The 13,378-nt window shown below is 40.8% G+C and overlaps 1 protein-coding gene across 6 annotated transcripts in view; it reads right to left on the reverse strand.

Moving 5' to 3' along the window:
- The window catches only part of sorbs3 (sorbin and SH3 domain containing 3), a 132,397-nt gene that overhangs the window by 36,265 nt on the left and 82,754 nt on the right, over positions 1-13,378 (reverse strand). For all 6 annotated transcript variants that reach the window (XM_060931370.1, XM_060931369.1, XM_060931368.1 and 3 more), the window contains exons 7-11: positions 12,740-12,763; positions 12,305-12,407; positions 10,532-10,625; positions 484-543; positions 182-298 (exon numbers count right to left, since the gene is read on the reverse strand). In XM_060931370.1, the coding sequence (XP_060787353.1) occupies positions 182-298; positions 484-543; positions 10,532-10,625; positions 12,305-12,407; positions 12,740-12,763 (398 nt within the window). The remainder of the gene's footprint in view (positions 1-181; positions 299-483; positions 544-10,531; positions 10,626-12,304; positions 12,408-12,739; positions 12,764-13,378) is intronic.

The raw sequence follows: 13,378 nt of genomic DNA on the forward strand, positions 1-13,378 counted from the left end.
GACTCGAGACTGGACTCAGACTCGAGGTTTACTGATTCGACTACAACACTGCTCTGAACAGGAAGTGCCTTTCAGCAGAAAGTCATTAGTGTTAAGTAAACAAGGACAGATATTAAAAAGGTGAAGTGGATAAAAAAGGAGGTTTTGGAGGATCAGAGTGTGTTGAGGGGAGGGTCAGTACCTCACCCCTGCCTCGCCGTTGTGGCTGCTGCTGCTTCAGAGACAGCTTCCTCTCCAGGCCACGGATATCAGAGTCCAGCTCTGCCTCGAATCGGTTCAGCTCTGACACGAGAGTGGCCTGAAAAAACAAAGCACAGATGTACAGAGTAACAAATTAAAGCATGACAGGAGAGCTCTGAGAGTGTAAGGTCACTGAAAAGCAAACAGCAGTTAAACAGTAAACATAGCAGCAAAAGTTTTACTGGACTCATCACTGAGAGCTGTTTTTATTTAATTTGCACCAAAGTTACTATTCACACTCACCTCTATAGAGGGAGAGTGAGCTCTCTCAGGAGGGTGGTGCACTGGCGGGTGTCTTGATGACTGAAAAAAAAACCCAGAGTAAAATATCACTGGTTAAAGGGAATGGAACAAGTGCAGGTAATGGCTATATTAAAGAGTCAACGGAGAAAAAATATTGATTATTATTCTAGGGCGGCACGGTGGTGTAGTGGTTAGCACTGTTGCCTCACAGCAAGAAGGTCTGGGTTCGAGCCCCGTGGCCGGCGAGGGCCTTTCTGTGCGGAGTTTGCATGTTCTCCCCGTGTCCGCGTGGGTTTCCTCCGGGTGCTCCGGTTTCCCCCACAGTCCAAAGACATGCAGGTTAGGTTAACTGGTGACTCTAAATTGACCGTAGGTGTGAATGTGAGTGTGAATGGTTGTCTGTGTCTATGAGTCAGCCCTGTGATGACCTGGCGACTTGTCCAGGGTGTACCCCGCCTTTCGCCCGTAGTCAGCTGGGATAGGCTCCAGCTTGCCTGCGACCCTGTAGAACAGGATAAAGCGGCTACAGATAATGAGATGAGATTATTATTCTATCCACATTCACTGGATATGAGCAATCGCGCGCTCTGATTGGCTACTCTACTACTAGGATATCAGTTCATATACCATGAGTAGAGAAAAACAAAATGGCGGAGCGTGTTGCTGAACCAACCGAGGACGAAATAAAAACTCTACTCGAAAACAAACCCCCCAAAAATAGCAACAAAATATGGAATAAAAGCATTTGATGGTAAGAACATATCTTTTTTTTTCAAGAATTATTATTATAGCATTTTTCACAAATTGCTACGGTCATTTCGCCGGTTTGTTTACATTCTAAGTGGAAATTATTTTGTTGGACATTTTGTATAAAGTTTTTATTTATCAAATTTGCAAAAATAAAAATGCTCCATTTCTCAAAATCCTGTGAATGTGGATAGAATAAAACAGTTATTCCACTCAATCTCTTCGTACATGGCTTATAGCTGACTCGGTGCTACGCGCCTCTTCGGCTATCAGCTCATGTACGGTACGACTCGATTTCATGGAATAACTGTTAAATAGAATGCCTTGCATAAGTATTTGCCCTCTTGAACTTTTCCACATGGAAATGAAAGAGGCTTAATTACTATTAGTTACTGTTTGAGTGACAACATTCAAAGGTGTAACAAACATTTTAATTAGCTAGGTGCATACAGTTTGGACACACCTTCTAATTCAATGTTTTTTATTTGTTTGTATAAATTAATGATGGATGTTGTTTCTCTACTTACTTGAGTGGTTCTTGACATAATAACGATTACTACAGGTGTTGAATAGGGCTATTTACTATAGGTTTATTATTTACTATTTACTGTTTGATCTCAAACACATTAAGAAACTAGAAACTCATCCATCAATGAACTTTTGACAAGACACACGTGTTAATTGAAAAGCATTCCGGGTGACGACCTCATGAAGCTGGTTAAGATAATGGCAATAGTGTGCAAAACGTCATCAAGGTAAACACTGTCTCCTTTGAAGAGTCTAAAATATGAAACATTTTGTTTTTTTAACACTAGTTTACCAGATAATTACATATATGTTCCGTATATTACTCCATAGTTTTGATGTCTTCAGTATTGTTCTACAATGTAGAAAATAGTCATAATACAGAGAAAAAAAACTATGAATGAGTTGGCAGGTGTGTCCAAACTTTTGGCTGGTACTGATTATCAGCATTGCACATCTGTATCCTGACGTTTTTGCTTGTTCCTGTTCCTCCCGTACCCTGTTTCAATATTATGGGTGGTTTTGTGTTGATTCACAACATGCTCTATAATCCCAATTTCAGTTCATGATTATACAACTACAAAATGCGGAATAGTTCAATAGGGGTGAATACTTATGCACGGCATTATGGGTTATTTGTCAAGTTATGCAGTTATTTGTGTCACTTGTGTAATTAATGCACTCTGTTGTAATGAAAGATAGCAAAATTAAAACCTTTGTTTTAGATGTTCAAGGTGTGTTTCCATCAGTACATTTTATAATACAATTCATTGCCTACAATTAGTTGCATTCAAACATACATTATTACATTTAAAGATAATTAACAGTTATTCCACTAAATCAAGTCGTACATGAGCTGATTTTGGGAAACAGAGCATTTTTATTTTTACTTTTTGCAAATTTGATAAATAAAAACTTTATACAAAACGTCCGATGAAATAATTTCTGCTTAGAATGTAAACAAACCAGCAAAACGACAGGAGCAATTTGTGAAAAATGCTATAATAATACTAATAATAATAATAATAATAATAGGTGTGAATGGTTGTCTGTGTCTATGTGTCAGCCCTGTGATGACCTGGCGACTTGTCCAGGGTGTACCCCGCCTTTCGCCCGTAGTCAGCTGGGATAGGCTCCAGCTTGCCTGCAACCCTGTAGAACAGGATAAAGCAGCTACAGATAATGAGATGAGATGAGATAATAATAATTCTTGAAAAATAACAAAGATACGCTCTTACCATCAAATAATTTCATTCCATATTTTGTTGCTTGGGCGGCACGGTGGTGTAGTGGTTAGCGCTGTCTCCTCACAGCAAGAAGATCTGGGTTCGAGCCCCGTGGCCGGCGAGGGCCTTTCTGTGCGGAGTTTGCATGTTGTCCGCGTGGGTTTCCTCCGGGTGCTCCGGTTTCCCCCACAGTCCAAAGACATGCAGGTTAGGTTAACTGGTGACTCTAAAGTGAGTGTGAATGGTTGTCTGTGTCTATGTGTCGGCCCTGTGATGACCTGGCGACTTGTCCAGGGTGTACCCCGCCTTTCGCCCGTAGTCAGCTGGGATAGGCTCCAGCTTGCCTGCGACCCTGTAGAACAGGATAAAGCGGCTAGAGATGATGAGATGAGATTTTGTTGCTTTTTTTTGTATTTCTTGGGGTTTCTTTTTGAGTAGAGTTTTTATGTCGTCCTCGGTTAGTTCAGCAACACCCTCCGCCATTTTGTTTTTCTCTACTCATAGTATATGAGCTGATATCCTGGAAGTAGAGTCTCCAATCAGAACATGTGATTGCTCATATCCAGTGAATGAGGATAGAATAATACATTAATATTTAATGTAACACGTTTCTGTGCATTCTGAATTGAGATGATTGAGTCCTTGTGGAATAAAGTGTCCTTTTAAAATGTGTTTTCAACAGATATTCAGTTACTACAGCCTGATAAATGAAGTGAAAAGATAATCATGTGAAGCTTACAAAGCCAAAATTTCAACTCATAAATGTGTTTATAAATGCAACGTTTGCAATTTCCATCTCAACTCATTACGGCACCAGGAATTCAAGGTTAAACAATTGCACCTCATTTGCAATAAAAGCCCAACAAAAGCCTTCCCTAATCCCACTTTAAATGCAACATATAACATTACATTTGAACAATTAACTGTCTGGTTGAATCCACAGCATGCCACATAAAGCTCAAAAGCCAGTGTTAAGACCCTGCTTTCCTTTCTCTACACTGCTTTTTGAAATACCTTGGCATGACGAGAGCCATTGGGAGCCAACAGCAGCCATCCTCGCAATCAACTCAGCTCAAAAAGATGATTCCATCTTAAAAAGGAGTCTCAGAGTCAGACCGAGTCTCAGGCAGGAGAAATCTGGACTGGTGTCTGAGCAAACTAATGGCTGAGCTCGCAGAATGCTTTCGGATCAGACAGGCGGATAACTTGGATAACGGGCCTAATCGTGATCACAAGACAGCTCTGTCTGGCAGAGAGAGAGAACAATGCATCCATTTCTACCTACTTCTGGAGCGTGACCTGATTAACGAGCAAACTGTTACGAGTCGCTCACAATGCAACAAATACACTTAGCCCTGGCTGCTACATCTCTTTCTTTCTTTCTTTCTTTCTTTCTTTCTTTCTTTCTTTCTTTCTTTCTTTCTTTCTTTCGCTCCATTGTCATTATTTGGTTTGGTACAAGACGAAAGAAAGCTATGCCTCTCAGATGAGCCGGAAGCACGGCGCTTAAGATGGTTCAAGGTTCCTTTGAGAACTATTTCCTAAAGCCCTTGAGCTTTGTAAACAAAAAGCAAGAGAGGAGTGTAACCGTTTGAAAAGCACAGAATGAAAAGGGAGACCTGCCAATTCTTTAAACTGGAAACAGATTAATCACATTCACGAGACAGCAAGAACTCGTACACGTCAACAGGCGAAAGCCGCTCTGATACATTTTTGATTGCATGCCAATGTGCAATGGGAATAATGTGGAAACAATTCTCAGGAAGATCAGGACAAATAAACATAATAAAGGTTGAAGACGGGGTTCAATCTAATGCATGAATCCTGATCTGAATCTTCAGATCCAGCATTTCAATGTACACTCTTGATGAAAAGAAAAGCCCATATTAAGGGCTAATAATGGGGGAAGCCATAGCCTAATGGTTAGAGAAGACGCTTTGGGACCAGCTTTGGGTTTGATTCCCTGGACCAGCAAGAATGGCTGAAGTGCCCCGAGCAAGGCACCTAACCCCAGGCTGCTCTGGGTATGTCGTACATCGCTCTGGATGAGAGTGTCTACTAAATGATTATAATGTCATTATGATCTCAGGATATTTCTTGTCTCATTGCCAGTACACTTTTTCCAAAGTTATACAATTGACTGCAAAAGATTGCACACCCTAATGACAAAATCAAGCTCTATTTGGACTGGATTAATTTTACAGAGGGTAAATGTAATGATTCCCAGACCATCGCTGGGATTTAGTCCTATTCGAATCAGTCATGCTAGTTATTTTTGAAAGATTACATTATTACATTATCTATTATAAAACGACCAGTAGAAATAGTCCAGGATATGGTATATCCCATCTGAACGGAATTATTATTAAATCTTCCATTATATCTTGTGGGAAAAGAGGTTTTGAGCTTTTTTCTCTCCAAATATTCACTCTTTCCTATCATCCACTGCCAAAACGAAACCAAAACCAAGTACTAGCCAAGTTTAAAATGCATAATAATAATAATAATAATAATAATAATAATAATAATAATAATAATAATAATGCAGAAGCAACTATTTTCTAGAATTATTCCATCCATCATTCTTCAAGATTATACAGTACATGTGTTTATTATTTACTGATCTGCAGTGGGTTTCCCAAAAGCCTCTTAACACCAAGAGCGTCTTAACTAGGAGAGAGAGCATTCACTGTGCTGCTTGCTCTACCATTTATCGATGATCTCGGTGCTGCCATGCTTTTGGGAAACTCAGGCGAGATCTGTTTTGCCTTTCATCATCATCATCATCACCCTTCTACCCCATGGTGTAGCATAGGCCATCAACAATTCGCTTCCATCGAACACAATTATGGGCCATCTTTTCTAGTCTTTTCAGGTTGTAGCCCTCTGCCACCATCTCTCTTCTTCATGTATGACTTGGTCTTCCACAATGACGTTTTCCTGATATGTTCCATGCCAGTACCTGGTTGGTGATGTTTTCCTTTGTCTTTCGTCGAGTGTGGCCAATCCATAACCACTTCCTTCTGCTGATGATACTTTTAGCTGGTTCTTGGCCCATTATCTCCCATAGATCTTCGTTTCTGATGGTTTCTGGTCACCAAATTCTCAGACTCCTTCTAAGCCACTTGTTGATAAATGCTTGGACTTTCTTTAAGATGGTCCTTGAAGTCTGCCAAGTTTCAGATCCATAAAGTAAGACAGTTTTGACATTAGTATTGAAAATTCGCAGTTTGGTCGATGTTGTTATGCCCCTCGACTTCCATATCTTCTGCAAGATGCTAAATGCTGCTCTGGCTTTTTCTATTCTGGCTTTAACTCTTTCATCTGTTCCTCCATTAGTGCTAACAATGCTTCCCAGGTACATAAATGATGGAACATCTTCAATGGCTCCCTTCTCCAACATTATGGGATTGTTATTGGTGGTGTTCATTCTCATGGACTTTGTTTTATCCTTGCTAACAGAAAGGCCAAGCTTTGCTGCTGATTCCTCCAGTTGGGTGATCTTATCTTGCATTTGATTGTAATTATGCACCAGTAAAGCAACATCATCGGCAAAGTCCAAATTGTCCAATTGATTCCATACTGTCCACTGAATTCCATTTCTTCTTCCTTCTGTACTTTCTATACTTTTTGTCTTTCATTCCAGCAGTATTTTCCTCTTTGACTGCCATATCCCTTGGGCTATTTGTATTTCAACTCCCCTTCTTGCGTGTATCTGTTCTATCCACTTTAATGAACATTTGCTTTTTATTATGACTTACAAATAAACTTGCCTTGACTCATGTCTAAACAAACAAACAAACAAACAAACAAACAAAACCAAACCAAAAGCCATGCTATGTTAATTAATGTAGGAATATTTGAACTTTACATGCTAAAAAGTAGGATGTAGGTTTTCATTCCAACCAAACAGGTAGAATGAGATACTGGATTCAATAGTTAGAGAAACAGCTTTGGGACCAAAAGGTTGCTGGTTCGATTCCCTGAAGTGCCCTTGAGCAAGGCGCATAACCCCCAACTGCTCTGGCAAGAGTGGTGGCATACCTTGTGTCTGATTAGCCAAAGAAAAACTGATGATGTGATTATCAGTTTGGGCAAGAACCCAGCCATAACTAACTAACTTTCCTCCATTGGGGTCATGTTCAGTGCATTTTTCCATATGAACAGCTCACTCATGTGGTAGGCCTATTGACGACAGAAATGATGACACAATGTTGACATTTCTCAACAGGGCAGAATCCATGGAAGTTCAGTTAGCAGTCAGTGCTAAGTATAATTACCATGTAACGTTAGTCATGCTGAATCTTACTTTACTTAATTTACTGTGATGGAGTGCCCATCACTACAGTTGAGTATGTGCTCTGACTGCCATACCAATGAGCCTGGCTCTTTGGTGTTGTGGTCAGGCTGCAGGTTTGGCACCCTGTAGACCTGGGTTCAAGGCAGGATAAGGTGACTGTTCTCTTGCTTTGCTACAGATGGTGTCAGTGGGATAGCTTGCCCGGAGGCCATCGGAGGTGTGCCCTGTGTGTGAGCCGTATGAGGGACCCCCAGGACAGGTGGCCCCTGTGCGAGGGACCCCAGAGATGGGTGAAGCATGAGTGTGTGGGACACCCTGGTATGAGAGAAGTATGGCTGGTGGATGTATGAGGGACGCCTGTGTACATGAAGTGCAAAGGGGAGGGCAATGAGTTGGAGTGCCTGTCACTACAGTTGAGTATGTGCTCTGACTGGCATACCAATGAGCCTGGCTCTTTGGTCTCGTGGTCAGGGTGCAGGTTTGGCACCCTGTCAACCTGGGTTCAAGGCAGGATAAGGTGACTGTTCTCTTGCTTTGCTACATTTACTAACATATCTGTGGAAAATCTTGACATTTCCAACAGTCTTGTTGCCGCTGCCACTTTTGCACTTGTTCCACTCTCTATGTAAATCTCCTAATTGGTTATGTGCTAGCTAGATAACTAGTCAGCCTTTGTTATAACATTTAAACTCAGCACTCCATCCATCCATTATCCATAACCACTTATCCTGTGCAGGGTCACAAGCTGGAGCCTATCCCAGCTGACTATGGGAGAGAGGCGGGGTACACCCTGGACAAGTCGCCAGGTCATCGCAGGGACACTTATGGCCCTTTTCCACTACCCTTTTTCAGCTCACTTCAGCTCGCTTCAGCTCACTTCAGCCCGACACGGCTCGCGTTTCGACTATCTCAAAACAGCACGACTCAGCTCGCTTCAGCCCTGCTTAGCACCCAAAACTCGCACGGTTTTGGAGTGGGGCTGAAGCGAGCCAAACCGAGCTGAGTGAGGCTGGGGGCGTGAGCAGACACTCCCCTGTGCACTGATTGGTGAGGAGGAGTGTCCTCACATGCCCACACACACCCCGCGAGCACGCTGGGATCTGTAAACACCGTAAACCCGGAAGAAGAATAATTACGAATTACGAGAATTTCTGAAGCCTTATGCGCCTCGCCTCATCTATACGCTCTTGCCAGTGTCTGTTGGCGTTGTCGGTGACAACAAGCCACAGAACCAAGACCAGCAACACTAACGACTCCATGTCCTCCATGTTTATTGTTTACTATCCGGGTCGTGAGACTACCGCTTAAAAGATCACTGATGTCACTGTTTGCGCCGCTTAACGACATCACGTGACGTCCACCCACTTTCACTAACTTCACCCAATGTGTCCACCCACTTCCAGCCAGCACGGTTCAGCACGGTTGTAGTTGAAATGCAACTCCAATAGCCCCACTCAGCTCGACTCAGCCCAACTCAGCACGGCACGGCTCAGCCCAACTCAGCCGCGTTGGTAGTGGAAAAGCGGCAATAGAGACACACAATCATTCACATACACATTCACACCTACGGTCAATTTAGAGCCACCAATTAGCCTAACCTGCAGGTCTTTGGACTGTGGGGGAAACCAGAGCACCCGGAGGAAACCCATGCAGACACGGGAAGAACATGCAAACTCCACACAGAAAGGCCCCCATCGGCCACTGGGCTCGAACCCAAAACCTTCCTGCTGTGAAGCAACAATGCTAACCACTACATCACCATGCTACCAAGCTCAGCACTCATATCTCCTAATGGCGTACTAACTGTGATTTCACAACACAAACAAGAGAGAATTTCAAGAGCACGAATTCACAAGTTCCACACAAATGCCACACAGGTTCTCAAATATCTCCTCAGTAAGGTGTGGCTGTCGGTTGAAATGAAACATGCGATGATGTATCTGGATCTACTGTATGCTTTTGATATTCAAGACTTTGTTTATGAGCAATCACAAGTAACTAGAGTTATGCATTGGTATTTCTCCAAGCTGCCATGATAAAGAAGCATGGAAAGGCGTGTCTCAAGACAAACGACCACATTTACAAATCTCTGCTAGGAACGTTTAGGCGTTTGTAAACGCAGACAAAAGCTAATCCTTAAAGGAAGTTTCTTTCCTACGGTATCTCTCTCTCTGTTTTCGGTGTGAAAGGGCTAAATCTGAGCCCACACACTGAATCTGAATGCCAGCAGTCAGCAACAAAGCGCAGCTTTCAACATGTTGACCCAAGCGACACGTTACAAAGTTGCACTGAAAATGGCAAGAACACAGTTGTTTACAGACACTGTGAAGAACTCGTTGAAGTTCCTACACAGCAAATTCCTCAGTGCTGAATTAACACCCAGAGTGTTTATATTGGTCCAATTGGACCAATATAAACACTCTGGGTGTTAATTCAACACTGGGGAATTTGCTGTGTACTGTAGCTGATAGAAATATACCGTACATATTTATAGCATGCAGTCGGGTTTATTAACTGAAGTCCTTGCTTATTAATCAGTTACTCACATTAAAACACATCATTCAGGAGCTATTATGAATTATTTAGTAACTACGTTGAAACTCTTAGGAAGGGCATGCACTGTAGTTACTCATGGTTTCTGGGAATTTAAGGGATTAAAGGAGTTCTTCAGTGTTTTTCCATGTAATCTTTACGGCCATATATGTAGCTCGTGTATGAGTATGACATATAAATTTCGACACATTTTCCAAAATTGGACAAAGAACAGAACAACTGTTTACTCAGTGGTCATCTGGAAAGTGACCACAATTACTTTTTGGTGTATTGCGTACAGACTTTCCTTCATGTCTGTCTTATTCAGTCCTGTTGCGAGAATCGAATATGTGCGGCTTGCTTATTTATTTATTTATTTATTTATTTATTTACAATTATAAGAGTGTTTCCCATCAACAGGTTATCCATTGTTGTTGTTGTTTTTTCTACAAGGAAATATGTCAAAAGAATTACACATGCTACAGATGCAATGAATAGAGATTAGGTTTCAAAAATGGCAGTGTATTCCTTTAAAAAGAAGAATGTTTTGATGCCCATGAAATCATTTTCTGGAGTGGGTTTGGTGATATCTATATATCGGCATCTATATACAGTATAGATACTGTAATAATGACACACATTTAAAAATCTACTACTGTATAAACTGCATTCACAAATGTTAAAAGTGGATTAATTTTCCCCAAGAAAAGCCTCTTACCTGCTCACGTTCCTCTGCTGTGTCTCCCTGTCCTGGCTCAAAGTCGAAAATGCTCTTCGGCTCTGGAATCTTTACTACGTTGCCCAGGTCAGCCCTGAAACACACCCCACCCCCGAATACGCAGATACTTTATCACATTCCCATTGTCAGAGCCTGCAGCAACTGATCATAATCTGCCTGCAGTCACTTTTCTGGTTCTTGTATTTTCTTCCCCCCCCCCCCCCCCCCCCCCTCACCTACCTTGCGCTACCTTCCCAAAACTGATGATTGTATGACTGCATGCGTGGTTGTGTTTCGTAATAGCTTAGCTCAGCACGTGAATAAGGCACTATTTATGCTTATGTTTGGGTGTTACTTTACGGTAACAACACTGTTGCGTAACACTGTTGTGTTGATGTGTGTGTTTCAGCCATTTCAGACAAGGATGGATGGATGGCTTGTCCATACGCTCATATGCTGCCTATCAAAATATATTTTTATATGACAGTAATTTGCCAGTAGTTACATTTTAAAATGTATTAAACAACAATAACAACAACACAATACAATAGTGTCACATTTAAAGTAATGGAACGTCCAGAAACTGGTTAGTTCCTGTTATCACTTACGTTATAGCAACTCTGAACAGTCGCTCCTTCACTAGCCTAACTTTCTTTCTTACACTCTTGAAGTTAATAATACAAAAAAAAAACCCAAAAAAACCCTGCCATTTATCTTTGTACTGAAAAAACACAAGTTCTCCACACTGAGGACTTTCCCATGGTGGAAAACCTAACGTTACAGCTTTCCTTCTGTTACAAAGCACTCACACCGGTGACAGCGTCCCCTCCCATAAATGTGAAATAAACGCCTCAAAGTTTCATCATCTCGACAGTTATTCTATCCACATTCACTGGATATGAGCAAATGTACGCTCCGATTGGCTACTCTACTACTCGGCTATTAGCTCATATACCGTGAGTAGAGAAAAACAAAATGGCGGAGTGTGTTGTTGAACCAACTGAGGTCGAAATAAAAACTACTTGAAAACAGAATCCCAAAAAATACAAAAAAAAGCAACAAAATATGGAATTAAAGCATTTCATGGTAAGAACGTATATTTTTTATTTTTCAAAAATTATTATTATCGCATTTTCCACAAATTGCTACGGTCATTTTGATGATTTGTTTACCTTCTAAGCGGAAATTATTTCGTCAGATGTTTTGTATAAAGTTTTTATTTATCAAATTTGCAAAAAATAACAATAAAAACGCTCTGTTTCTCAAAATCCAGTGAATGTGGAGAGAATAAAACAGTTATTCCATTCAGTCTCGTCATACATGGCTTATAGCCAACTCGGTGCTATGCGCCTCGTTGGCTATCATCTCATGTATGACTTGATTTAGTGGAATACCTGTTAAATATATGTTTTGATTTGTTAAATAACGCCATATTTTTAATTGTTTTTTTTTATTACAGCTATTATTATGCTTAGATAATGTTTCATGTCTATGGGAACCCTGTGAACGACCTGTTTCCATAGAAATGATAACGTGTACTAAACGTGATAAGTTTCATTTAAAGGCAGGCTCAGTCGGTCATATTTGAAGCAAGTTTAAACCAATAATATGATTTTAGTCCTACCGGTATGTAGACTTCCACCCTAAAATAGAGTTGTATTGCTGTAAATCTTATTGAAGTGTCAGGGTCAATGGGGCATTTGTTGCTACTTCTAGAGAGTAAAAAATATAGCTAGAACTCAGTGATAAAATAATTTTGAGATTATTTCTCACCAATCAGGAAGCGCTCCATGCTGCGTGAGGGTGAAGGGGTCTTTTCCAGGTCCGTGTCCGTCCTCCTGAATCGACTCTACAGGCGGAGTGGTATTCAGCCTCCCTGTACCAAGATAAAAAAAAACTTCAAGTGTGCATCAAATACAATTTCATATAATTATATACTACACAGTTATATCAAATTTGCAGGGTGTATAATACTGTAACAATCACAGTACTAGCAAACTACACTGTTATTCCTCATGTACAGATTGACATGGACATAATGCTGCTGCGAGATTACAGCGTCACTCTGCAGACTTTATGTGGGAATTTCTGAGCTGCTTGTCAAAGCAAGAAGAAAGCATCAGATCATAAAAATGGATTGCATAATTCTTGACATGACAAAACATGCTTAAAGGTTGTCGACATGTTTTTATAAAGCTGATTACTCACTTTCTTGCCAGTCGACTTCTGGCTCTGGGAAAAGAAAGAAAAGAGAAAAAAAAAGAAAAGAAAATCAGAAGAGTAAACTGTGTTAAAACTGTTGGGATTTAATACCATTAATATTACAACAATGATCCTTTCATAGAGATTTTGGAAGATAAGATTTTCAAGGACTAGGTGAATGAAAAGCAAGCAAACATTTATTTATTTATTTATTTATTATTTAATTTAAAAAAAATCCCAGATTAGCACTGCTGTGAAACCATTTTAAAGGAAACTGCAGATTTGTAGATTGCCATGTGTTGTCTAGCACCTTATTCACTTTAGAAAATAGCCTCAATGAGGCCACTGTTGTCTGTAAGTTTGAAATCCGATCAATCCTGTGGGAGGAGTAGTGATTTTTGTGAAATTTTACATGTGACCCCTGTGTAGCCACAGCCATGGCAGATGGCACCACCTGGCGAACAATTCTTGTTAGAATATGTCTTTAGAGTCTTCTGGGTGCGTTTCAGTGAAAAAATCCTAGCAGTTTATGAACAAAGTGTTTGGTATGACGAGTCACCCAAAATTTTCAAGCGCCCATAAAATGTTAAATATGACAGATGGCACCACCATCTTGACAACTTTTATACGTACCAACCTGGGGAA

Source organism: Neoarius graeffei, chromosome 10 (assembly GCF_027579695.1).
Source record: "Neoarius graeffei isolate fNeoGra1 chromosome 10, fNeoGra1.pri, whole genome shotgun sequence".
Lineage (NCBI taxonomy): Eukaryota > Metazoa > Chordata > Actinopteri > Siluriformes > Ariidae > Neoarius > Neoarius graeffei.